Genomic DNA, 25902 nt, shown 5'->3' on the forward strand with positions numbered 1-25902 from the left:
ATCTCTGAGTAGGTTGGTGTGATTGTCCACCTGCTAATCTGTAACTTCTCCCTAGTTTGTTGCCTCTTGATCATTTGCTTGGTCCTAATCCCTTCAAACATTGTCCTTATTGGTTTGGCCCTAACATCCAGTATCATCTTGTTGAAGACTTCACTTAGATTGTTCACAACTAAATCTGTTTTGCAAGTATGATCCATAGCAAACCTAGCCCAAGTAGAGACCTCAATTTTTTTGAGCCATTTCCAAGCATCCTCAGACTGTGCTTTCAGCTCTGCCATGCCTAGTTCATGCCCATGTTTAGTGTAGGAGTAGCTAGCCTTGTCAATACACTTCTTTAGTTCCTGGCCTCTAAATCCAGCAGATTGAAAACTTGCATATATGTGCCTAAGACAATACCTTTGAGGTGAATCAGGGAATACCTCATTTATTGCCTTAAGCAAGCCCTGTACATTCACAAATTATTAATACAATTGAAAAAATGAAATAATTAAAAAAAGTAATAACATAAATTGCTCAATGAAATTCTTCCCAACATTTTGCCTGTCAGACATGATAGTGTATGTTCCAAATTTGTTGCCACTGCCAATGCAACATCTCAATTGAGTTAAAAACCAATTCCAACTTCCACCATCTTCCTTTTCAACCACACCAAAAGCTATAGGATAAATATTGTTGTTTCCATCCCTTCATGTGGCTGCAAGAATTTGCTGTCCAGTGGTTAACTTGATGAAGCATCCATCAAGACCTATAAATGGTCTGCAACCATTAAGGAAACCTTCCTTTGAAGCTGCTAAACAATAGAACATATACTTGAATCTAGGAGTAGGTGTTGGGTTCTCTAGATCTTCAAATGTTGTTACTATACACCTGCTACCTGGGTTTGTGTCAAGAACTGCTTGAAGATAATCCCTGAGCCTCAAGTACTGCTGCTTGTGGTCACCTTGAACTACATCAACAGCCTTCCTCCTTGCCCTATATGCCACACTTCTTGATACATCCACTGAAAACTTAGTCTTGGTCTTCTTAATTAATGCATCCACAGGAGATCTAATGTCTTCTCTCAATGCTGCCTCTACTGACCTTGACATCCACTTAGTAGTAACCTTTGTGGACTCTGCACATGCTCCACAAGTGTGCAACATATCACACTTCTTGATGCAGAATGTTTTTTCATGAGCTAACTTAGAGGCACATATATAAAAATCACATCCCTGGGCGGCTCTCTCTGAGCACCAAACAATAATCCTATCTGGGGCATTTCTGTGGTATTGAAAATTTCTCAAAGTCCTAATGTGAAAATCCCTAAGTGCATCTCTGAACTCATACACAGTGGTGAAGCACAAGCCCTTACAGAACTGTTCTACTGGTCCTTGAAGTTTGTGATCATACCATATCCTGTCTTTCAACTTCTTATTCCTTCTCTTCCTACCACTTGGTAGTTTATAGGATCCTTCAGGCTCATCTTCTTCATCACTGATGCCACAATCACCAGGGAAACATTTTTCATCTGCTTCAGGGAACCAATCTGCTTTCTCCATTTCTCAACCTCATGGTGGGATCTACTGGTTGGACCAGGTTTTCTCACTACCTTCAGTTTCTGTACCACTGTTGTATCTTGTTTTGCAGCTTCATCTTCAGAGGAATACTCTGACTAAAAATCCACATTGTTCCCATCTGAACCTGAATTTGCAGCTTCATCATCAGAAACAAATTCAGACACATCAGTGTCACCTTCAAAATGGTTAAGGTCAGCCTCTCTCTGCACCATGCTTTTCTTCAGCTCTTCCTTTCTGTCCATGCTTATATCCACCAACTTAGTGCAACTTTGTTGAGTGTTAATGCAATGTTCAGCAAAATAACTATCTCTGCTTTCATGATTTTCATCTGCATTACATTCCTCAAGAGCTCCCACTACTCTTATGTTCAGAAACTTTTCATTATGAGAGTGTGCCAACATCTGCTGCACATCATCTTCATAGCATATTTTTATCTAAACCTTCTAATCCTTTCTCCTCATCAAGTACATAGTACATATAATCATCAGCCACAAAGCCCTCACTCCCAATAAGAGAAAGCATTGTCAAATATGATATGTCTGACTGGTATAAATTTCGAACAACAGATTCTCTGGTATTGAAATGGAACCAAATTGACCACTTTGGGTCATCAATTCTGAAAATTATAAAATGAAATACCTTTATTAACTGAAAACAGGATAACTGAACCTAACTAGGCACAATATTGAGTTTCTGTCAAACTGCTTTTTTCAGTTTCTTACACAACAAAGTATGCACAATACTAACAACTTGCAAGGTCACCATAACTGAATCTAACCACAAAAAACTAGCCTAAATTACTGATTCTCTGAATCTATGAATCTCACAACCATGCAAAAAACTATGCCGTACCTGCCGCCACCCGCAGAACGAGGAAGCTTCAGCCGACCTTGAGCTCTGCTTCTTGTCGTCGACGGTGGTCATGCCAGCGCCGACCAATCCAACCTCGGCTGCGCGCCGCCCGCGGAAGGATTAGATTCGGACTGAGAAGGCTGCTGCGCCGCGCTGCCGCCCGGAGGTACGCCTGAATCGCCGCCGGAGTTTGCATCCACAGCCGCCATGGCTGGCGACGGCTAGGGCTAGGGAGGAGCTCGGGGGAGAGTGAGAGAGGGTGGGGAATGGGGAGCCGGCCGGCCAGGTCTGACCTGGTCCGACCAGGTGCGACCGACGAGCGGCTCTAACGCCGCCCCCCCCCGCGCGCCGTTAGCCGTTAGGCAGGCCGCCCGCTGGCAAGTGGGCCACTCATGTTAGAATCGCGGTTAAAACGGTCAAAACCACCATTCAGTCAACCTGGTAGTTTTTAGTCACGTTTTTACGTTTTTGGTAGTTTTCGGCCACTTTTAAAAAAGTGGTAGTTCTGTGGGACGCGAACCCCTAAACTGGTAGTTTTTTGTCAAACACTCCTGACGGAACTGTTCTCCTCCATCTTGCAGTTATAAAACTTGTTGGAGACTTCATATCTCTCAACTCGGGCATTTGCTTGAAATATTAATTTCAACTCTTGGAACATCTCATATGCTCTATGACGTTCAAAACGTCTTTGAAGTCCCGATTCTAAGCCGTAAATCATGGCACACTGAACTATCGAATAGTCATTAACACGCGACTTCCAGGCGTTCACAACGTCCACAGTTGCTGGAGGGGTTGGCACACCTAGCGGTGCATCAAGAACATAATTTTTCAGTGCAGCAATGAGGATAATCCTCAAGTTACGGACCCAGTCCATGTAGTTGCTACCATCATCTTTCAACTTAGCTTTCTCTAGGAACGCATTAAAATTCAAGGGAACGGTAGCACGGGCCATTGATCTACAACATAGATATGCAAATACTATCAGGTCTAAGTTCATGATAAATTAAGTTCAATTAATCAAATTACTTAAGAACTCCCACTTAGATAGACATCCCTCAAGTCATCTAAATGATACGTGATCCAAATCAACTAAACCATGTCCGATCATCACGTGAGATGGAGTAGTCATCAATGGTGAACATCTCTATGTTGATCATATCTATTATATGATTCACGTTTGACCTTTCGGTCTCCAGTGTTCCGTGGCCATGTCTGTACATGCTAGGCTCGTCAAGTTCAACCCGAGTATTCCGCATGTGCAAAACTGTCTTGCACCCATTCTATGTGAACGTAGAGTCTATCACACCTGATCATCACGTGGTGTCTCAACACGACGAACTGTCGCAACGGTGCATACTCAAGGAGAACACTTATACCTTAAAATTTAGTGAAGGGATCATCTTATAACCGTACTAAGCAAAATAAGATGCATAAAAGATAAACATCACATGCAATCAAAATATGTGACATGATATGGCCATCATCATCTTGTGCTTTTGATCTCTGTCTCCAAAGCATCATCATGATCTCCATCGTCACCGGCTCGACACCTTGATCTCCATCGTTGCGTCGTGGTCGTCTCGCCAACTATTGCTTCTACAACTATCGCTAACGCATAGTGATAAAGTAAAGCAATTACATGGCGTTTGCATTTCATACAATAAAGAGACAACCATAAGGCTCCTGCCGGTTGCCACTAACTTTTACAAAACATGATCATCTCATACAATAACGTATATCACATCATGTCTTGACCATATCACATCACAACATGTCCTGCAAAAACAAGTTAGACGTCCTCTATTTTGTTGTTGCAAGTTTTACGTGGCTGCTACGGGCTTCTAGCAAGAACCATTCTTACCTACGCATCAAAACCACAATGGTGATTTATCAAGTTTTTTGTTTTAACCTTCAACAAGGACCGGCCGCAGTCAAATTCGATTCAAGTAAAGTAGGAGAAACAGACACCCGCCAGCCACCTTTATGCAAAACTAGTTGCATGTCTGTCGGTGGACCGGTCTCATGAACGTGGTCATGTAAGGTTGATCCGGGCTGCTTCATCCAACAATACCGCCGAATCAAAATAAGACATTGGTGGTAAGTAGTATGACGATCACCGCCCACAACTCTTTGTGTTCTACTCGTGCATATTATCTACGCATAAACCTGGCTCGGATGCCACTGTTGGGAAACATTACATGGAAAACAAAATATTTTCTATGCACACGCAAGATCTATCCATGGAGATGCATAGCTACGAGAGAGGAGAGCATCTTCATACCCTTGAAGATTGCAAAGCGGGAGCGTTTATCAACGCGGTTGATGTAGTCGTACACCTTCACGATCCGTCCCGATCAAGTACCGAACGTATGGCACCTCCGCGTTCAGCACACGTTCAGCTCGATGACGTCCTCGCCTTCTTGATCCAGCAAGACGAGCGAAGTAGTAGATGAGTTCCGGCAGCACGACAGCGTGGTGATGGTGTTGGTGAAGAACAATCTCCGCAGGGCTTCGCCAAGCACAACGAAAACTATGACGGAGGATAAACTAGAGGGGACGGGGTTGCCGGCACACGGCTTGGTGAATCTTGATGTGTCTTGGGTGCTAGCCCTGCCCCTCTATTTATATGTTGAGGCTTGGGGTCGAAACTTGGAGTAAAATCCTCCTCAAAGTCAGTTTTACCCGAAAGGCAAGAGTCCTTCTCGGACTCCAGGACCATACGCCAGGGTTCCTGGCGTCTGGACCCAAACGCCAGGGTTCCCGGCGTCTGGACCCAAACGCCAGGGACCCTGGCGTCTAGCCCCTGGACTCCGCAAAACTTCCTTTTGCGCTTTCCAAAAACCTTGTGGGCTTTCCCCTTTGGCCCAAATAAAGTGTTCTCGTACCCAAACATTTCGGAAAACATCCGGAATCCCTTCCGGAGACCGAACACTATTATCCCATATATCAATCTTTACCTCCGAACCATTCCGGAGCTCATCGTCATGTCCGTGATCACATCTGGGACTCCGAACAATATTCAGTCACCAATATACATAACTCATATAATAATATATCGTCAATGAACATTAAGCGTGCGGACCCTACGGGTTCGAGAACTATGTAGACATGACCGAGACACCTCTCTGGTCAATAACCAATAGCGGAACCTGGATGCCCATATTGGCTCCTACATATTCTACGAAGATCTTTATCGGTCGAACCTTATGACAACATACGTAATTCCCTTTGTCCATCGGTATGTTACTTGCCCGAGATTCGATCGTCGGTATCTTCACACCTAGTTCAATCTCGTTACCGGCAAGTCTCTTTACTCGTTCCGTAATACATCACCTTGTGACTAACTCCTTAGTCGTTTGCTTGCAAGCTTATGCTGTGTATTACCGAGAGGGCCCAGAGATACCTCTCCGATACTCGGAGTGACAAATCCTAATCTCGATCTATGCCAACTCTACAAACACCATCAGAGATACCTGTAGAGCATCTTTATAATCACCCGGTTATCTTGTGATGTTTGATAGCACACAAGGCATTCCTCCGGTATCCCGGAGTTGCATAATCTCATAGTCGAAGGAATATGTATTTGACATGAAGAAAGCAATAGTAATAAAACTGAACGATCAATATGCTAAGCTAACGGATGGGTCTTGTCCATCACATCATTCTCCTAATTATGTGATCCCGTTATGAAATGACAACTCATGTATATGGTCAGGAAACCTTAACCATCTTTGATCAACGAGCTAGTCAAGTAGAGGCTCACTAGGGACACAGTGTTTGTCTATGTATTCACACATGTATTTAGGTTTCCGATCAATACAATTCTATCATGAATAAGGAAATATGAAATAACAACTTTATTATTGCCTCTAGGGCATACTTCCTTCACCCTTATGATCTCTCAAGACCATACCGGCACCCGCTGAACCATCATCCGCATATGAGCCACCAGTGCACAGTTTCTCTCAGCCAACTTTTGGAGTGCTCCACTTGGGTTCAATTCTTGTTATTGCATGTGGCCTACTAGGACAATCATCATATGTTAGACTGGTTGTAATGGGGAGTATCATATACTAATATCATGCATGTGATACTAGTGTATGATACTACCTTCCTAATACATAGTATCATATATTAGTATCATGTACTACTTTAGTTATTGCCATGCATGACACATACTAGCATAGCATTTATTATGGTACGGTATCATGATATGATATTCAACCCTCTCTCTCTTCATTTAATTCTATGGCACATCATCAAAATTGTCTAGTTGGCATGCATGATACTAACTATGATACTACCATTACGACCAGCCTTATGATAGATTTGCCCTTGCTTTGATCAGAAGAGAGATATGTCTTAATGCCAATGAGGGAGTCAAGGTATCTCACCAAGAAACGACTAGAAGCTTCCATGGGCGGTGGTGGTTTATTATGAACCACCTCATTACGGGTGTACCATGCCTGCCAACATTGAAGCATTGAATAATGTTCAGCTTCTGGGAGAGGCTCTAACGTAGTATGTAGAAGCCACTCCTTCCCGGTATTCAGCATCGTAGTAATACTTGGCAATGTCCAAACTCCAGCCATTCTATCCCATAGTACTCGTGACAAAGGTGCAGCGACAGAGGGCATGAAAACATCCTCAGATTCATGTTGGGCATAGGTCGCTTGTCTCAAGTCCCCGGACGTGCTTGTTCCTCCATGTTGGCAGTGAATCAGTAGCGACTCGCCATGCAAAATTGCGTACTGTTGGGGAACATCCGATGACAAGATAAGTCACTCATCAGTGAAACAAATTTTAGATAGTAGTGAGAAAAATATTCTGGACAACTAAAGCAGAACAAATATCAAAACATATCCATTTTGTGTCTTATTTTGAATGTATCATCACGAAGAACGTAACAGACAGAGCGATAAGATAAAAACATCATGCATACATACAGATACAGTTGTAGTACGCACTGAATTGAGGAAGTATGCACTTTTTTTTCTCCTTTACTCCCCTCTACAAGGCTACAAGTTGGCAGCAACTGGTACATACGTATTATACATGTATTTTTGTGGGTTGACCAGGTTATTATGGAAGCTTGCCGGCCGGATGCGGATGATTAGAATTGGGAGAGGAACTGGAGCTGCTTCAGGATGGGGCCGAGCGCCTCCATGAGCTTCTCGCACGGGTGGTTGTGCACGCCCTCATACGTGGTCACCACGATGGCCGTGTCCTTGGCCAGGCGCTGCACCTGCTTCTTCACGTTGCATGTGGGATGGGTGCACCGGTAGTAGCTCCTTCACGGTCAGTGGTACAAACTCGAAGAGGTAAGCTTAGGCAGTGACATGATAGTAAGTGGGTTAATTTGATGTTTTATCACAGTGATGATGTGTGTAACGTGGACCAGGCACAAATAATGCATGTCAAACGGATGTCGTGTGTCAATACTCAACATGCAAAAATATCTACTCCCTCCGTTAAATATAAGTCCTTTTAGAGATTTCAACAAGTGACTACATACGGAGCAAAATGAGTGAATCTACACTCTAAAATATGTCTATATACATCCGTATATTGTAGTCCATTTGAAACCTTAAAAAGACTTATATTTAGAAACGGAGGGAGTGCATCTTATGATCTACTCCCTCTGCTCCTAAATATCTGGTGTTTTGGTAGTTCAAATTAAACTGCCAAAATATCCAATATTTAGGAACGGAGGGAGTACTCTGGAAATATAATGCACCATTTAGAAGTTAAAACCAACGCATGGGAATACATTAACTGATCCCCGGGGTATCTACATCCAACCGGGCTAACCCCTTTCCATTACTTGTACAACAAAGATACAATGTTCTTTACAAGAAATCTAATAGGAATGCTCGCAGTCAAAACCCTTACTGCTAGGATACATCAACTTTGTTAAATGTGTGCTGAGATCTCCTTCGGAAGTAGTTTGTGTTATGTGCTTGTTTCTTTTATTTTGGGCAGGTCTACAAAACGAAGAGGGCAAGTTGACACTGAAAGACGTACGGTGCGACTAGTTGATGAACAGGGCACCGGCGCTGGTGCATGTGGTGAATCTAGAATATCTTATGATGATTGTCATGCTCGCACTAGTGAGCGATATACACGTATATCTTTATAGTTTCTTTACTAGATTTTGTACCTTGATGGCGTTTTCTATTGGAAAACGTTTGGGGCCGGGGCACCGGCGGAACGATTCGGCCGGTCTCCCTCTTCCTCGCGCAGCGCACGTACAGGAGGGCACCAGCGCCGGCAGGCACCACGCGCGGGCCAGACGACCAGCGGGCTTCTTCGACCGCCGCCGCCAGAGAAGAGCGCCTTGTCGTCCGCGTGCGGCCGCCCCTCACCGGATGTCGTTCGCGTGCGGCCGCCCCTCGCCGGATCTCGTTCGCATGCGGCCGCCCCTCGCCGGATCTCGTCCGTCTGCGGCCGCCCCTCGCCGGACTACTACCCGCCTCTTCCCAGAATCCGCCCCTCTGCCTCTCCCTGGAATCCGCCCCGGCCGCCCCTCGCCAGACCTTGCAGCGCTCGAGCCTCCCCAGCCATGGCAGACTACACCCTACGGTGATTTTTTGTTAGAACCGGTTGTAGCAAATTCAATCGCCGGTGGTAGCAAAAATCTACTACTGTTGCAGCAAAACGGCGTCATCGTCATCGCGAGCAAACACTAGACATCGCGCTTTTTTGTTACATGCTACAACCTATATCACATTTTGCTACAACCGGCACACCACTCAGCTACAACCGGCGCCGAGTTTTGCTACATCGGATATACAGAAAGTTGCAAGCGTTCAGTGCCATCGAGGAAAGCTACAACCGTCTACAGAAAATGCTACAACCTTCGATGAAAAAAAGCTTCAACCGAACGAGAGATGAATTTTTCACCCAGGCGCTGCTCAAAACGAAAAAAGTTTCAATCGTTTACAGAAAAGCTTCCACCGTAGAGGGGAAAAGCTACAACCGTGTCAATTTTTTGCTACTACCGTCTGTGTGTTTTGCTACATCCATTCATGCGGCCATGGTACTTTTTTGCGACTGAGGTGTGACCGGCGACGACGAGGACGAACATTTTTTGTTGCAACAACCTCGTTTTTTGCTACCATTGGCGATGTGTTTTGCTACATCCGATTAACATGTTTGCTACAATGGCGACGCCGATGGATTTTTTTTGCTGCAACCGTTGTCTTCATTTGCTACGACTGACACGGGAAAATGCTACCACGGGGCATCTCTGTTTTTTGCTGGAACCAATCATCGGTGAGGCGGAGCTGCATCCATGGCACTCCGACGAGCAGCGGGGGCAGCGAGCGGTCGGGGCGAGCTGAGTCCCGGAGCGCGGGGCGGCCCCGACGGGCGGCCGGGGCGGCGAGCGGACTTGGACGAGTTGAGTCGCGGAGCTGCATCCATGGCGCTCCGACGGGCGGCCGAGGCGGCGAGCGGTCAGCTCCAACCGGCGGCCGGGGCGGCGAGCGGGCGGGGCGAGCTGAGTGCCGGAGCGTGGGGCGGCCGGCGAAGACGGGCGGCGAGACGGGGTTCCTTTCCCCGTCTGCGCTCGCGAGAGGAAGACAACGCCCTGGTTGGATAAGAATCCAATGGATCGGAATGGGCCGATCTGACGGCTAAGGTTGGACTGGCCGAAGCGTTCGGCCGGTGCGCCGGCGCCTAGCATCGCCCTTTTCTATTCCTTGACAGACATGTTGCGGATCACCCTTTAGTTGTCCCCGTGGTGGTCGCTTGGGCAGCCAGGAACTTATTCTCCTTTGTCGTACCACAACTTCCTTCGGTAAACCCCGCCGTTGGCCAGTGATATTGTGTACTCTACCAAACTATTTCTATTTTTTTTGTAAGTGTAAATAAGGAAGTGTTCATAAAAATTGTGGTGTCAATATGTTTAACTCTTTACAATTATAAGAAAATGTCTTTTAGCTAGATATCATTTAATAAATCAAAGAAATTCACCGATTAGCTTGATATATAATGTGTTGATTACCTCTGGCTTTAGGTATCGAAGTAGGCACGTTTGAAAACTTTGTACACCTATGGAAGTTAATATTTTCGTATGGTATCTATTACGAGGACATTTTCTTGATTGTCATTTCGCTTCTCTTAGGCCTTGTATAATGCAAGGTGCTTAAGGGAGGTGCTTAAAGAAATAAATCGGGTTTTTCTTAAGCATTGATGTTTATTTGTACGAGGTAGACGCTTAATTAGGCGTATCTCCTGTAAAAATAAGCACTGATGTTTTAGAAAAATCTGGTTTATTTTTTTAAGCACTTTCCTAAGCACCTAACATTGTACAAGTCCTTAACTGGTCAATCACCGCTACCTCTATAGCTCGTATGTTTGGGAGCTGGCTTGATGGGATCCCGTGAGCACTAGGATTACTTATTCACATTTGGTGTTAGCACCTTGTGTTTGGTTTTGCCATACTGATGTTGGTTTGATAAAAAAGAAGAATGTTCCTAATCCTATGTAGGCTATGTTCTTATCTATGATCTTTTTTTGTAGATGTTGCAGCAAGTGGACCAGCATTATATTAGATAATAATGGAGGGTAGCAACAACTTGAAGCCAGTTATATTTTTTATAGGCTTTGGCGTATTCGTTAGACTATACATGGTTGTAATTGCAAAAATTCAGGAAAATGCAGAGAGAGAGAGAGAGAGAGAGAGAGAAGGGGGGGGGGGGGGGGGGGGGTAGGCGACGGCTGCGGCTACCATTGGTTTCCAGTCGATAAACATTTTGCAGGTCAACCATATTCAAACAATCAATGAGGGATTGTTGGCGCACCCGAGACTAACCTACAACGGATACGTCATGCGCATCCATGCATGCCTGTAAACTTTACATGCATGGCAGATTCAGTAGTTCGGCAGTGTGGAGCCTCCTTCCACATGATCGATGCATGCATGCAAATCTAGGGTGCATGGATATTCATCCTTGCATCGGTGCATGCAATCCAGTGCATGAGTACTTAGACGCAGACACGCGCATGAATATCAGGATTAATAATAGTATAGAGAAACTTAATTGGACGAACCATACCTAGGGTTGGAGCTGTTCTTGACGGCCTTCTGCCCGTACTTCCTCCAGCGGTAGCCGTCGTCCAGGATATCGTTCTCGCTCCTCGTATGGAACGCGAACCGCGGCTTGCTCGCCTTCTTCTTCCCCGATCTCCCCGCGCTTCCCTTCGCCTTCTCCTTGTTACCACTTCCACTGCCACCCGCCTCGCCGTCGTTCTCCCCGCTCTGATCCGCCTGCACGGCCTCCTCCTTCTGCTCCGGCGGAGCCACCAGCTCCGTCTGGAACAGGGACGACCAGTCCACGTCCCCCATCGCCGGCTGAAGGGTCAGATCAGGAGGAGTACACGGCCACGGCGGCGGGGCCAGCTGCTGGAGCGCTGCGGCGAGCGGGCTGTGCTGACCGTCCGACGACGAGGCCAGTGGTGACGCGAGTGGCGGCGGCGTCGACGGCGCCGAGAAGTAGGGGAAGCGAGGGAACGTGTGCGCCTCGTCGTCTCCGTGGAGACCATCCATCTCAAAGCTACGCGTGATCTCAAAGGTCGGCTGGGTGAGACTTGGTACATAGTGCGTCGTCGATTTATAAAGGTGTAGGGTTTACTGCTCTGCCTTGCGGATGTGCACGTACGTGTGAATATGTGAAAGAGAAGACACTCGATGCTGAGAGGGAGTTGTGCAAACGTGCACGCTCAAAGCCGGGAAGAGAGAGAGAGAGAGAGATAGAGAGAGAGAGCAGTATGAGCATGCAACCATATCCCAACTACCTAAATTGGTTCAACCGCCCCGTCCGTCCCTGTAAAATGCATATGCATGGGGGAAGCTTGCTGAATACTGTCCCCGTAAAAGAAGAGTAGCACCTCAATCGTTCCACGTAGTACCCGTAAACTACGTAGAGTAACGAAACGTCGAAAATGACAAGTTCACGACGCTGATCTTTCCGTTTACATTCGAGCACACAAGCTTACACCGATTTGTTTTTAGATCCTTACTCTCACCTTCGACGTCATGTATAAACTGTATGTACTGTTCATCTACTTTGAGTATGCGGGTACAAGCTTACACCGATTTGTTTTTTTGTTTGGTTTTCTATTTCTTCTCTGTTTTTGTTTTTCCGTCGTTGTACTTCGTTTTTCTTTGGTTTCTCTTTGTTTCTTTCATGGTTATTACCGGTTTTTGTTTTCTTTCTCATTTTCCCATTTTCCCTCCTTTGTCATCGGATTTTGTTTCTTTGTTTGTTTTCAATGTTTTTTGTTTTTCTTATCGGGTCTCAATATTTTCCATTATTTTTGCATTTTTTTACTTTTTAATTTTATTTGCTGGTTTCTTCTTTTTGTTTTCATTGTTTTTTTGTTTATCTTTGTATCTTTTGGTTTTCATTCTACATTTTTTTATCAAGAATATTTTCTAATACATGTTTAACATTCTTCAAATACAATTTAACATTTTTTGAATACATGGTCACATTTTTCTACACACATATTTAACATTTTTCAAATTATTGATTAATTTTTTCAAATACAGGATCAATATTTTTAATAATTGTTCAATATTTTTACACACATTAAAAAATATTCAAATGCTTGATTACTTTTTTCTCAAATACAAGATTATTTTTTAATACATATTCAACATTTTTTCCTATACACATGTAACACTTTTCGAATGCTTGATTACGATTTTTGAAATGCAATATTAATATTTTTTGTACATGATCAACATTTATATATATATTTAATTTTTTCAAATGTTTGATAAATATTTTAAAATAAAAGATTAACATTTTTGAATACAATACAAGATTATTGTTCTCTTAATACATGGTCAGCATTTTTTCTATACACATTAAACATTTGTCAAATGCTTTATTCATATTTTTAAAATAATTGTTTTAACGTTCTTCAACTGCTTGATTAATTATTAAAAATACATGATCATATTTTTTCAGACACATTGTATATTTTTGTATACATTTTTCGTATAAATGAGAACATTTAACATTTTTCAAATACTTGGTTAACATTTTTCTAAAATGTTTTATGTAAAAAAATTGCATTATATTTATTTAGAATATTTGGATGTATAAAATAAGGAGAAAAAATCGAAAAACATGAAAATTAACGAATAAATGTGGCCGTGGCCTCCTGCGCGCCTGGGCTGGCCCATCAGGCGCTCCCCTGACGCGAGGCTTTCCTACGTCTCGCGGTAAGCGAGACATAGGGGGCGCTCTCGAAAATCTGGTTTGACGCGAGAAGCTGGCCGCCGGCAGGCCGCGGAGGAGTCGGGCAATTGGCGGCCGTGGTCCGTGGAGCAGAGCACTCCCGAAGGGCCCCTGAAGCCGAACCAAACTCCACGCATAACCTTCTCTGACTCATGGGGCCCTCTCCGTCGCCGCCGCAGCCGCCACCGCCGCTTCCGGCGACCGGCCGCCTCCTCGTGCTCTACGCGTCGCAGACCGGCAACGCCATGGACGCCGCCGAACGTGTTGGGCGCGAGGCCGAGCGCGGTGGCTGCCCGGCCGTCGACGTCCTCTCCATGGACAGCTTCGACCCCGTAAGCTCCTAACCCTAGAAAACTCACCCCGCAACCCTTCCATCTGAGGTCATCTGAATCTTCTTTTCTCTTTGTGCAGAGTTGCTTGCCGGGCGAAAGGTCCGTGGTGTTCGTCGTGTCCACCACGGGTCAGGGCGATCCCCCGGATTCCATGAAGGCAAGGGAAATTGAAAATACATTTTTCCTTGCAAGTTTGTCGATTTTGGTTTGCTAATTGAGTTTTTTCTTTTTACAATGGGCTTCGCACGTGACAGGGGTTTTGGAGGTACCTTCTTAAGAAGGACCTTGGTGCCAGGTGGCTGGAAGGACTCCGTTTTGCCGTATTTGGGCTCGGTGATTCGGGCTACCAGAAGTACAATGTTAGTCTTCCGATGACAAGGATATTGTAGCTTTGCTATTGTGCTTTTTCAGATAATGATGCGCCGTGATTTGTTAAAATTATCTGTAGTTCACTGTTTTGGGGGATTTAACTTAATTATGAATAGAAGTAGAACTAGTTTGCGCCATGTAAGAAACGGTTATAGAAAACTGTACATGACGGCTATGTGTTCTGAACTGGCATTTGCTGCATGCTCAACAATGCTCATTTCTCATTGCTACTTTGCTGCATGCTGTATGCTGCATGTTCTAAACAATAGTAGTAGGTTTTGCCCTTTGTTGCTCATGCATCATGACTTCTGTTTCTTAAAATCTTACTGGCTTCTTGTCTCTGTTTTCCTGCTCACTGTTGCATACACACTGCAGTTACCTGCAAAGAAGATCGATAGAAGGCTTTTACAACTTGGTGCAGAAATAATCATAGAGATAGGCTTGGGAGATGATCAGCACCCTTCAGGGTATGATGATATTCATTTGCATGTTTTGGGGAAGTCTAATGTCACATTTTGCTGGTTATCTAAATTTTAAGCATTATTTTTTTGTATTGGAAATAAATTTCTCAAAGTTGCCAGGGATTATTTTTTTGTATGTCAGATATGAAGGAGCTCTAGATCCTTGGTTGCTGTCTTTGTGGGAATCGCTGAATAAAGCAAATCCATCACTTCTACCAAGAATAACTGATATCATTAATCCTAATTTGAATTATTTGGGGGATTCAAAGATCGAAGTCATATATTACTCTTGCAATGATGCCCCTCCAGATTCCGTTGTTTCAGGTGTGAGCTGTCGTCAATCATTCTAATGTTAGCGATAACCTGTAAATAGTTGTATAATGTCTCTTCTAAAGATCATGTCTGTCATTTTTTCATCAGACTCCAAGAAATTAATCGAGAGAGCACGCTTAATGTCCCCTGCTCTGAAGTTCCATAGTGATGGAGAGCCACAATACATGTTAAAGATGGCACGTTCTGTACCCTCTCCAAGTGTTTAACAGTTTATACCCATTTTTATTTTGCTTTTATCGCCCATTTATGGTTGGTTATTTCAGGTTCAGATGATCTAGCAGTTCTAAATATTAGCACACATTCATCTCTAGGGAATCTTCTTTAGTTACATATAAAACTATCCCCTTGTTGTGTCATTACTGAATGTAGTATTTGCTCCTGGGAATAACACTATTAAAGTGTTTGAACTTACTTGTATAAGTAGACTCGTAAGCTATAATTTAATTGGGTTTTGGGAGTTTTAACTGTCCTGAACTTACACCGAATTATAATTTATTTGCGAGTAGATTTCCTGTTGGCTGGCAAGGCACCTTATGCTGGATTTAGCTTGTTTGACCATTTATATTTTCAGTGGGCAAGTGTTCACCATAGACAAGCTCTTTTTTGTGGCGAAAAAAGAGTGGACACTGGACAAGAGTCGACCATACGCAATTTTTTCTTTTTAATTACCATAGGCAAGCTCTGATTGCAAAGGCAAGCTCTATAGCACTAGTTGATGCCCTGTTACTTGTTCTGTAGACACTTCCAACTGTCCATTCTGCTGCGAGAAGCTTGCCACTAACTGTGCATACCAAGCTCAAGTTGCAGTTCTATGTCATGAACGCGATGCTGCTTTGCTCAGGAGGTTCGGCTTGCACGGGAAGATATTTACAATGCTAAAAAAAGTCGAACCTTAATGAACTAGAGTAATGAATTATATATGGGTGGTAGTATGATAAACAACAGACTGGGGATAGTTATTGTTCATTGTGGGGATGCTCCTCCTGTTCTGTGAGCATATAATAGGTTGTTGATGAACAATTGTTGTAATTTAGTCGATCCATCTTTATTCTCTTAGTTCATGTCACTGATGACACTGCTAACCTTTTTAGGTAACAAATCAGCGTTTGACTAAGGAGGATTATGAGAAAGATGTGCGCCACTTTGAATTGGAAGATCCATCTTCTGTGCGTTCTTTGTCCCATATGATGTTAGCTCGCAGTCATCTTGTTAATGCGAAGAGGTTGTAAGATTGTTTCTTTTTTGCCATGTCAGGCGATCAGCTATCAAGTTGGCGACGCGTTAGAAATTCTACCAAGTCAGAATCCATCAGCTGTTAATGCTTTCATTGAACGCTGTAACTTGGATCCAGATTCTTACATAACGGTAGGTTGATCTGTTTTGTTTTATCTAGTTGATTTAGTTTCTTGTACCTTTGTGTTTTCTCCGGCACTGACTCAACTTCCTTTAGTATCTTGGTCCATATTAGTAACTGTCTGCGCATTGTTTGTTGCAAAATTAAATAACAACTGCTTTAACTGGGTCATTGCTTTTGTAGCAAGCTATGGTTTAGATTTCCTACATCCTTTTTTTTCTTTCTCGAATACATGATTATTGAGTTTATCAATAAAGGGGAGAAAACTAGAGATAGTTGTGCCTTTTTATATCTTATCAACTAGTCAACCTGTTGCAGTTATTTAGCTAACTAAAAAAGAGACTATTTATTTTGCCCAGATTAGAGCAAAGGGAGGGGATGAAGTTTCCAACGGTTCACTTTTGAATGGCTCGATGGGTCGCATCAAGTTAAGCACCTTTGTTGCTTTGACAATGGATGTTGCATCAGGTTCCCCTCGTCGGTATTTCTTTGAGGCAAGAACAGCTACCCTGAATGCTTTATCCCATGCACTTCCTTTCTAGCTGTTGATTAGCTAATGGATGCCAGTGATATCCTGATGTATATGGCTAATGAGTCATATTTGATGTTCACACAACTTCAATTTTCTGTTGTAGATCATGAGCCATTTTGCAACAGCTGAACATGAAAAGGAAAGGCTTCAGTATTTTGCTTCTCCTGAAGGTAGAGATGACCTCTACCAGTACAATCAAAAGGAGAGTCGGACTGTTCTAGAAGTAAGTTATGTCTTAACTGGAGATTTTCTATATGTCTTTCTTGCAATACAAAAAATTAGTGTGTGCAAGTTATATCATTTATATGACAATAGGCCATTGTCTTTGGAATTTTTTTCATGGTTGAACAGTGAGATATGGTTTTGTGCTACTTTTAGGTATTGGAGGATTTTCCCTCGGTGCACATGCCTTTTGAATGGCTGGTGCAACTAACTCCTCCATTGAAGAAACGGGCCTTTTCCATATCATCATCGCCATTAGTACATCCAAATCAGATACACTTGACTGTTAGTATTGTATCATGGCTTACTCCTTTCAAGAGGACAAGGCAGGGTCTCTGCTCCACATGGCTGGCAGGTCTCAATCCAAATGAAGGTATGCATTGTTTCTTTCCTTCTGTTCTTTTCCTGGATGTCACTGCTCCTGCTCCTGAAGTAATAATATATACTCTTCACTTTAACTTAGTACATGTACCCACTCACCCTGAAGAAAAAAAAAAGCATTGACCCCTCTTAATTATCACTTTGTTTATGTGCAGAAAATCTTATACCATGTTGGGTACACAAAGGATCCCTGCCTCCTCCAAAGCCATCGATTCCTCTTCTACTTATTGGACCAGGAACAGGATGTGCACCATTTCGAGCATTTGTGGAGGAAAGGGCTGCACAGAGTGCGAGAGAATCAACAGCTCCCATTCTGTTCTTTTTCGGCTGTAGAAATGAAGACAACGATTTTCTATACAAGGACTTCTGGTTGAAGCATGCCCAGGACAAGGGAGTGCTGTCCCTGAAAGAAGGCGGTGGTTTCTTTGTTGCTTTTTCCAGGGATCAGCCTCAAAAGGTCTATGTACAACACAAGATAAAGGAGCAGAGTGCAAGAGTGTGGAACATGTTATGCTCTGGGGCTGCAATCTACGTTGCAGGGTCTTCTACCAAAATGCCTGCTGATGTTACAGCTGCACTAGAAGAAGTTGTCCGCCAAAAGGGCGGTGAGGCTGCTTCAGGATGGCTCAGGAAACTGGAAAGGGCTGGTAAATTTAACATTGAAACTTGGTCGTAACCGTGATTTGTCACTGTCAAACAGGGCAAGAAAGTATGTATGAACAATCAATCGTGCTCCGCAGTTATTTATGGGGTAGCAATTCAGCGTAGATCAAAGATTTCAGGAAAGTAGATGTATATCTGCACATAAATACAGATACAGAGTCATTTATTCTTCGACGGAAAAAAATACAAGGGAAATCAAACACATTCCCTGTTTCACTGTTGTATCTGTATTCGGGACGATGTAGGTTCGGTTCAAAGAAGAGTGGCGGCTTGATTTTACGTAGTGGGATAAAAACAAGTGACATGTGGTGAGAGCAGCAGTTGCTGTATTTGATGTGGTTTTAATCTGCGATGCTCTGTTAAATTTGTTGACCTTATGATGTAGGAGTATTATCTAATCTGTACTCAGTGGCCAGTCTTGAATATTTACTATGACGCCCTATGATCATTCACGATTTCCGTTTGAACAGTTAAACCTGCAGTGTCATTCGAGACAGGCTGAATGCCCGTTTAGCCATCTGCATATATGTTTGTCCTTGGTTCTTCTTTCTAGTTTTCCTTGGTATTAACTTGGCTGTGGCCATGGAATGGGCTGAGATAACCTTGAATAAACCGGTGGCATCTTGATTGTCTGGTTCGTTGGCGAGATCTATTTCAGCTCTACAGTCGAGTCTTAGTTGGCGCCTCCCATATTTGAATCCCCATGCTCTTTCTGCTTATGTTGACGATCAAGAGAAGTTTTTCTTACATCATTGATCGATTTTGAATGGAGAAATAGCATAGATCAACGATGATAAAAGAGGTAAATAAGTACCAGTCTGTTTATTGCATCAACGTGCTAAACTATACAGCAAACAGCCCACACTCCGTACAAGCCGGCGATACTGGCAACGCCATCCAAATACAATAGGCAACAACAACGGAAATGTATGCTAGGATGCAAGATACCATATACTCATATAGTAGGACACAGCAGCGTCTGCTGAGGCTAGAACGTAAACGAACGCAGGCATCATCAACCCAAATAGCAAAGCACTGAACTGTATGGTGCTTACGAACGAACGGCACAGATCCGGGGGCTTCTTCAGCCGCTGCGGGTCCAGACGACGTGGTCCTGCGGCAGGAAGTGGCACACCGGCGCCCCGCCGGGCTTCACCTTGAGCACCTGGAACGCCACGTGCCTCGGGTTCCAGCCGGCCGTGTCGGCGTGGCACACCGCCACGGCCTCCACCGCCGTGCCGTCCTTGCCGACCATGGACACCGTGTACGCCCTCGTCGCCTGCGTCAGGTGGCACGCGAACACGGCGTACGCGTACGGCTCCGCGTGGCAGGCCACGAGCTGGTCGGCCCCCGCCGCGCGCCTCACGCCGGCCATGGTGTACTCCTGCTCCGGCGACCCCTCCTTTCCGACCACCGTGGAGGCGGCCCTCACGTGGCTGGTCCCGAGGCTGGACGTGGCGAAGTCCACCATGGACTCCAGCGACGTGGCGCACGACTTCTTCTCCCCCTTGGCCGCCGTCGCCTCGCACTCGCGCAGCGTCTGCTTCATCTCCGCGGCCTCGGCGGAGTCCGGCGCCACGGAGAAGCGGCTGAGGATCTCGGGGGCCTTCTCCGAGGAGAACGGGATGGCGTCGGCCTCGCTCCGCGGCAGGAACTTCTCGCCGGCGCCCGGGGTGGCCATGAAATGGACGTTCATCTTCTTCCCGGCGTGCAGATCCTTCTCCAGGAAGAAGAGCGCGGCGCTGGGGTCGTCGTGCAGCTGCGTCTCCGTCGCGGCGTAGTTGTATAGGAAAGGCGAGACGTTGACGTGGACAGGCTTACCCCGGGGTTTGCCGCCTGGCTTACCGTAGCCAGGCTTGACGTTGACGCCGACGCCGCCCTTGCCAACGCCGACCGTGGTGCCGCCTGGCTTACCGTAGCCGGGCTTGACGTTGACGCCGACGCCACCCTTCCCGACGCCGACGGTGGTGCCGGTGCCACCAGGCTTGCCGTATGCAGGCTTCACGTTCACGCCGACGCCACCTTTCCCGACGCCGACCGTGGTGCCGTCGCCAGGCTTCACGTTCACGCCGACGCCTCCCTTCCCTACTCCGACCGTGGTGCCGCCGCCAGGCTTCACGTTCACGCCGACGCCTCCCTTGCCTACTCCAACCGTGGTGCCGCCGGGCTTGCCGTAGCCAGGCTTGACATTGACGCCCACGCCGCCTTTGCCAACGCCGACCGTCGTGCCGCTGGGCTTGCCGCTTCCAGGTTTGACGTTGACGTCAACGCCGCCCTTGCCAACGCCCACGGTTGTGCCCCCGGGCTTGCCGTAGCCAGGCTTGACGTTGACACCCACGCCGCCCTTGCCGACGCCGACCGTAGTCCCGCGGGGCTTGGCGCTGCCAGGCTTGACGTTGACGCCGACGCCACCCTTGCCAACATCGACCGTCGTGCCGCCGGGCATCCCATGACCCGCGTCGACATGGACACCACCCGAGCCGACGTTCACCGAGGTGCCTCCGGCTGTGGAAAGCAGGGCGAACCGGAGAAGGGTCAATGCTTTCCCGTGTACCGAAGCTGATTGCTTAAGTGATAGAGTAGTATACCTTGACTGTTCAGGAGTTGAGAGAGGGAACTTGGCATAGGGGTGTTGGGAAGAGCAGACTTCCAGTATTGCTCCGGAGCACGAGCTGCCTGGCTTCCTACCGACGCAATCTGCATGCAAATTACACGGTCAGTTTCTACGATTTTAGATCATCAGCTATTAACAATTTGATAAAAAAATTGCTCCTCTCATGATGTATGCATGCATGATACTATACTGTCACCGACCTTTTAGCACATAGTACTAGCGTAATAGAAATATTCCTTTGCACACCATTTTATACTCTGTAAATTAGCATAAATCAGATATAGATCACCCTATGTTTTTCCTTTTTCTTCTTCAGATGTAGATCACCATATGTTTTAGTACAGCTACTCGAATAAGCATGGAACTAGCTAGGAAGAACAATAAGAGAGCAATATGCCTCCCACAAGAAGTAGCGTAGGGAAAATTAAGAACACAACCACATCTACATATCCAGGTGTGTTGGAGATGATGAATAAATTGGGAACGAAAAACGAAGGGCATGGTAGTGAGGAACTGACCAGTAGAAAGCCAAGGATGCCGGCGGCGACGAGCCTATCCATGGCGGGCACCAATGAGGAAACTGACGACAGCTCGCAATGTGAGGATGATCTGCTCACTTGGAACTGCCACAAGAGGAGATGTGTCCTTGTAACCAGCACGAACGTCGATATTTATAGAACCAGGTCAGAGAGTAGATGTAGGTGGTTGCGGGGAATTAATTTGCACAGTTCGATCTATTAACTGCCCCGACGCAAACAATGCAGTGCATCATCACTGAGTCGCCGAGTACGGCTGTGCAGGTAATACGTACAGTATATACACAACTGATTGTACACCATACGTGGCTAGCTAGAGTTGCACCTGTCCAGGACGGAGGACGCATGCGAAAAACGACGTCCCGCGCGTGCAGTGCAGGTGCATCCACTGTTCTGATCAATCGACTCAACCGTCCGTGCCTCGCGCGCGCGATAGTATTGAATGTCGGTCGCCGTCGTGCCATGCCGATACCGATACGGCTCCACCGGCAGCGTGGCGCGCGCCTCCACGTCTTCTTCTCCGGCAGCTGACGGTTGCGCGGCGAGTGTGACTGCGAGATCGGTCGTTCGCCGCCTGACCACTTCACACATGCTAGCCCTAAGCCTCCTACGCATAGTCCTAGGAGTACTCTGTATACAGAGTAAGGTAGGATCGAGTGGGAAGTACGCTTTGGATCTGGGTGTATATACTTCCTCCGTCCCAAATATAAGTCTTTCTAGATATTTTAACAAGTGAGTACATACGGAGTAAAATGAGTAAATCTTCGCTCTAAAATAATGTCTACATACATCCGTATGTCGTATTGCATTTGAAATGTCTAAAAAGACTTATATTTAGGAACGGAGGAAGTACATCTTATACGACATTTTTTAATAATTACAAAAAAGTTTAAAATATTTATAAGTTTTTTTAGAATAAACTTAACTTCCTTTTCCACAAGAGCACGAGTACATGACCACTCCAGGATCGAGTATCATTTTTTCCGATGCCGAGTCTTGAACGTTGAACGTCACCCGCAAAAAAGAGAGTCTTGAACGTCGAACTGCCGTCTGCCGGCCCATGGACCGCACCGGCCCCCATAATGGTCATCCATCTCCGGTGGTTGCAGGATGCCTGTGTATTGCCCAAACCACTTATTGAGGGCTGTAGCAGCCATGCTGGCCGATGTACATAAGCTGCACGGGGCACGGTACGAGCTAGGCTACGTTGCCTGGTTGCTGCTCGTCAAGATCGGTGAACAGGGCCGTGGGGCAGCCGGCCCCCATATCCATGGCCATGGGGGCTACGAATCCGGTATGCGGGCGTGCTGGTGATGACACCATGATATGCGGGCATCGCGGTCGCAACGTTGAGCGCGGCAGGTCTCAAGGGGCCGGGGGGCACTAATGGAGTGTGGAAAATGGTGGCGGCCCGTCGCGCTGATAGTTGGGAGTTGGTTGGGGGCAAGCGCGAACTTGACACCGGATGCCCTTTACGTGCTTCAGGACACCACCTTCCGGCCGCCGGCCGGACCATGTGTTGAAACATGGTTACGGACAGGAGGAAATGACGTCTGTCCGATGAGCAGGGGTTAGCCCCCTCCCCTCCCCGCTCCCCCGCTAGGGTTCCCTCCCCCGCCGCTGCCGGCCTCCTCGCCTGCTTCCGCCGCCGCCGGCCGCCGGGCGAGCGCCTCCAGGCTCGCCCCGCTCCCTCCCCTCCCACCTCTCCTCCCCCACCCCCCCTCGCGGCGCGCCCGCGCGCGCCGGGGGGGGGGGGGGACCTTACCTGCTGCAGCCTCGGACCCACCTTCCTCCCCCCCCCCGGTGGGCGCGGCGGCGGCGGGGCCCTTCTCCCCCCTTCTCGTGGGACCCCGGCGCGGGGCGGCCTCCTCGAGCTGCAGCGCTGGACTTCGCGGGGTTCAGCAGCTCGGCGGCGGGCTCGCGGGGCGGCCGACTGGTGGCGGCGCGCTAGCGCCTTGGGACTCGTGCGTGGCGGGGCGGCTGCGGAGCTCCCGTCTCGGGAGGTGGCGCGCGGTCGCCCCCCTGCTGGATCCAGCCGGATCTGGTGGTGGGGGTCGGCTGGCGGCGCGTGGCGGCGGTAGTGCGTGCCCGGCGGCTCCGGCGCTGTGAGCTCGCCTGGCGACGCGGGTAGGGCAGCGGCTGGGCGTGGCCGTTGCTCCGGCCGTGGGCGGCGACGTGTGGAGGTCCGGCGGTGCTGGACTTCCGGTGTCGTGGCGGCTTCATGGTGGCTTGGCGGATCTGCTTGCGGCGGCGGCCGGCTTCTCCGGCGTCGGCTTGTCTGCGATCGGACCGTTTCGGCCTTCACTCCATCTCCTCGGCGCTCGGTCGTTACTCCCTTCGAAGGGCTGGCCCTTTCCCAGCTGCGGTTCATCGCTCGTCTCGCGCCCGGTGCAGCAGGACCGAGCTCGTCTCGCGCATAGTGCCGGAGGACCGAGCTCGTCTCGCGCACGGTGCAGCAGGACTGACCTCGTCCACGCCCCACGGTGCAGCAGGACCGATCTTGTTTCGCGCTCCGGGCTGCAGGTTGGGTCGATGGATGCCAGTGTTGGCCGACCTATTGGGTCTCGACGCGGGGGGTGGGCCAGGGGTGCAAAGGCGGATCCTTTTCTGCTCGTCTCTTTGGTTGGGGTAGCGGCGGGTCTCGGGTGCGGTGGTGTAAAGGTCTTGGATGCTGGGGGGGACGGCCCTGGTGGCGGTGCCCGGTGCTCTTGGGCAGAGCCCATGTCTTGGCGCTGCCCGGTGACCATGGCCGTGTGGGCGACGTGGTAGGCGGGGTGTAGCGTTCGGTGGCGGTGAGTGGTGGCCGGGGTGAAAACCTGCTCTATCTTCGGACGGACCGGCGACGGCGAAGCTCGTTCCCTTCTTAAAAGCGTCGTCGCGGCTCTCACCGCCCATCGTGCGGCTCCGGGGAAACTCTGATCCTCGTATCGGGCGGTGACGGCGCTCCGGTGTCGTATCCTTCCTGAAGGCGCCGTCTTGGAGTCCACGGTTCGTTGTATGCGGCTTCATCTCTTCGTGGTAGTGTGCTAGGGGTGGTGTTGCTACACTCAACGCTTTTGTATCCTGCCTTGAGTGTAGTGTTGGATGCGTTTGTATCGGATGATATTGATTTTTGCTTTATATATAAAGCGAGACGAAAGCTTTTTTGGATAACGACGTCTGTCCAGTCCATTCTATAGTACTGCTTTCTGCTATGTTTTCTCAGTTTTCAAAGTCAGTGTTAAGTACACATCGATCGGTTCTACCTGTTGCCTCTAGATTTGTGGCTTGACCCTGGTTTCGAAAGGCTTTGTCATGCGGTATAGGCGATGCTTCATTGTTCCTAATTAGTCACGTAGTATGCCAGTGACGCATCGGGTCGGATGTTAGTTGTTAATAACTCGCTGGTCTTTGTGGTGGTAATGGGGAAGGGATGTGCGGTACTCATCAAGCATGGCTCTAGGAACACCGTGGATGTTCGATGGTTTTTGTTTTGAGGGGAACCATCTATGTGCGATTTTGACACGTGTACGACCAGAACGTTAAATGTACGCCATTATTTACGGTTCAATCTTTGCCTATCCCTATATTCACCACTGTCTCCCAGTTGTCCTGGTATATACTGCTACCAGCCCCGAAAGAGATTGACAGGAATTATCTCGACACCTTTGCTATTGAAGGTCGTTTGCACTTTGCACTATCTCCTTCCCCTCCCGTTCGGTGACATGAGGTGCCTTTTCTTCCCATGTTCATTTTTATGAAAATCGACAAATATGACCCCTTTTTTAGGCGCAAGCGTTATGCAAATGGGTCATCTTATGAATATATTTTTTAATCCGACTCATTTGTGTTGAAGTTTTAGAAAAGGGCCAAATTTTTCTATTTTCATGTTTTTTCATACCATACGCAGTACAGCTCCAGCGAAAGCAGTACCCGAGCTGCACAAGCAAAGAAGATTAGGAAACGGATGGTGACGACGGACGGGTGGTCATTACTGATTTCGTATTGCCGCAGAGCACAGCAGAGTATTAACTTGCACTGCTCCTTTGAAAAGGCAACGTAAACAGGACCGACACATCTTCAAGCCACTCGGGTCTGAGTCTGACGAGAGTGCAGACCGGCGACGCATGAATGCTTGTGATGCCGCCCATAAATGATCTCGCCCACCCATTTTTTGGACTAACAAGGCACCGTTCATGTTTGGTGGATTCCGCCGTACGTACGTATGGCCGTTTGATCGTCGTTGGCTTTGCACGATCCTCGCCGAAACGTGTACGGGTAGAGCTCAAAATGATGGTACGCGCACTTATTTGGCGGGGGCGTCGCAGGGCCCGTCTTAAAGGTTGCTCAGCACGGTTGGCCGTTGGGTGTCAACTGGTAGGCGTCACGTACAATGTTTAATCGCCACGCAGAGCACCTTTTCAAGCCATTGATGTGGTTCCGTGGCAACATCACATCGTTAG

General features: G+C 47.2%; 3 protein-coding genes across 3 annotated transcripts; 1 reads left to right on the plus strand and 2 right to left on the minus strand.

The window, feature by feature from the left end:
* Positions 1-7258: 7258 nt before the first annotated feature.
* On the minus strand, positions 7259-11985 carry LOC123074720 (probable WRKY transcription factor 56). The gene is made up of 2 exons (XM_044497485.1): positions 11471-11985; positions 7259-7699 (listed from the first exon to the last, which is right to left on the minus strand). Exons 1-2 carry the CDS (start codon positions 11959-11961, stop codon positions 7522-7524), a joined length of 669 nt encoding a protein of 222 aa, XP_044353420.1. The 5' UTR covers positions 11962-11985; the 3' UTR covers positions 7259-7521.
* A 1698-nt stretch (positions 11986-13683) lies between these two features.
* LOC123079099 (NADPH-dependent diflavin oxidoreductase 1) lies at positions 13684-18742 on the plus strand. The gene is made up of 12 exons (XM_044501772.1): positions 13684-13995; positions 14075-14152; positions 14250-14354; positions 14740-14831; positions 14968-15149; positions 15246-15334; positions 16250-16324; positions 16413-16523; positions 16872-17006; positions 17148-17267; positions 17423-17639; positions 17803-18742. The coding sequence occupies exons 1-12, from the start codon at positions 13816-13818 to the stop codon at positions 18321-18323; spliced, it is 1905 nt and encodes a 634-aa protein (XP_044357707.1). The 5' UTR covers positions 13684-13815; the 3' UTR covers positions 18324-18742.
* A 362-nt stretch (positions 18743-19104) lies between these two features.
* Positions 19105-21685, minus strand: LOC123079100 (BURP domain-containing protein 3). The gene is made up of 3 exons (XM_044501774.1): positions 21443-21685; positions 20899-21007; positions 19105-20815 (listed from the first exon to the last, which is right to left on the minus strand). Exons 1-3 carry the CDS (start codon positions 21482-21484, stop codon positions 19395-19397), a joined length of 1572 nt encoding a protein of 523 aa, XP_044357709.1. The 5' UTR covers positions 21485-21685; the 3' UTR covers positions 19105-19394.
* Between the last annotated feature and the right edge of the window lie 4217 nt (positions 21686-25902).

This window comes from Triticum aestivum, chromosome 3D, assembly GCF_018294505.1.
Source record: "Triticum aestivum cultivar Chinese Spring chromosome 3D, IWGSC CS RefSeq v2.1, whole genome shotgun sequence".
Lineage (NCBI taxonomy): Eukaryota > Viridiplantae > Streptophyta > Magnoliopsida > Poales > Poaceae > Triticum > Triticum aestivum.

Bases quoted from the DNA above. Each gene is read 5' to 3' on its own strand.
- LOC123074720 (XM_044497485.1), bottom strand. From the start codon at position 11,961: ATGGATGGTCTCCACGGAGACGACGAGGCGCACACGTTCCCTCGCTTC. The intron at 7,700-11,470 runs GTATGGTTCGTC...CTGACCGTGAAG, and splicing joins AAGAACAGCTCCAACCCTAG to GAGCTACTACCGGTGCACCC.
- LOC123079099 (XM_044501772.1), top strand. From the start codon at position 13,816: ATGGGGCCCTCTCCGTCGCCGCCGCAGCCGCCACCGCCGCTTCCGGCG. The intron at 14,832-14,967 runs GTATGATGATAT...TTTGTATGTCAG, and splicing joins GATGATCAGCACCCTTCAGG to ATATGAAGGAGCTCTAGATC. The intron at 17,007-17,147 runs GCAAGAACAGCT...TTTCTGTTGTAG, and splicing joins CTCGTCGGTATTTCTTTGAG to ATCATGAGCCATTTTGCAAC.
- LOC123079100 (XM_044501774.1), bottom strand. From the start codon at position 21,484: ATGGATAGGCTCGTCGCCGCCGGCATCCTTGGCTTTCTACTG. The intron at 21,008-21,442 runs GTCAGTTCCTCA...ATTTGCATGCAG, and splicing joins GCATCCTTGGCTTTCTACTG to ATTGCGTCGGTAGGAAGCCA. The intron at 20,816-20,898 runs GTATACTACTCT...TGCTTTCCACAG, and splicing joins TCAACTCCTGAACAGTCAAG to CCGGAGGCACCTCGGTGAAC.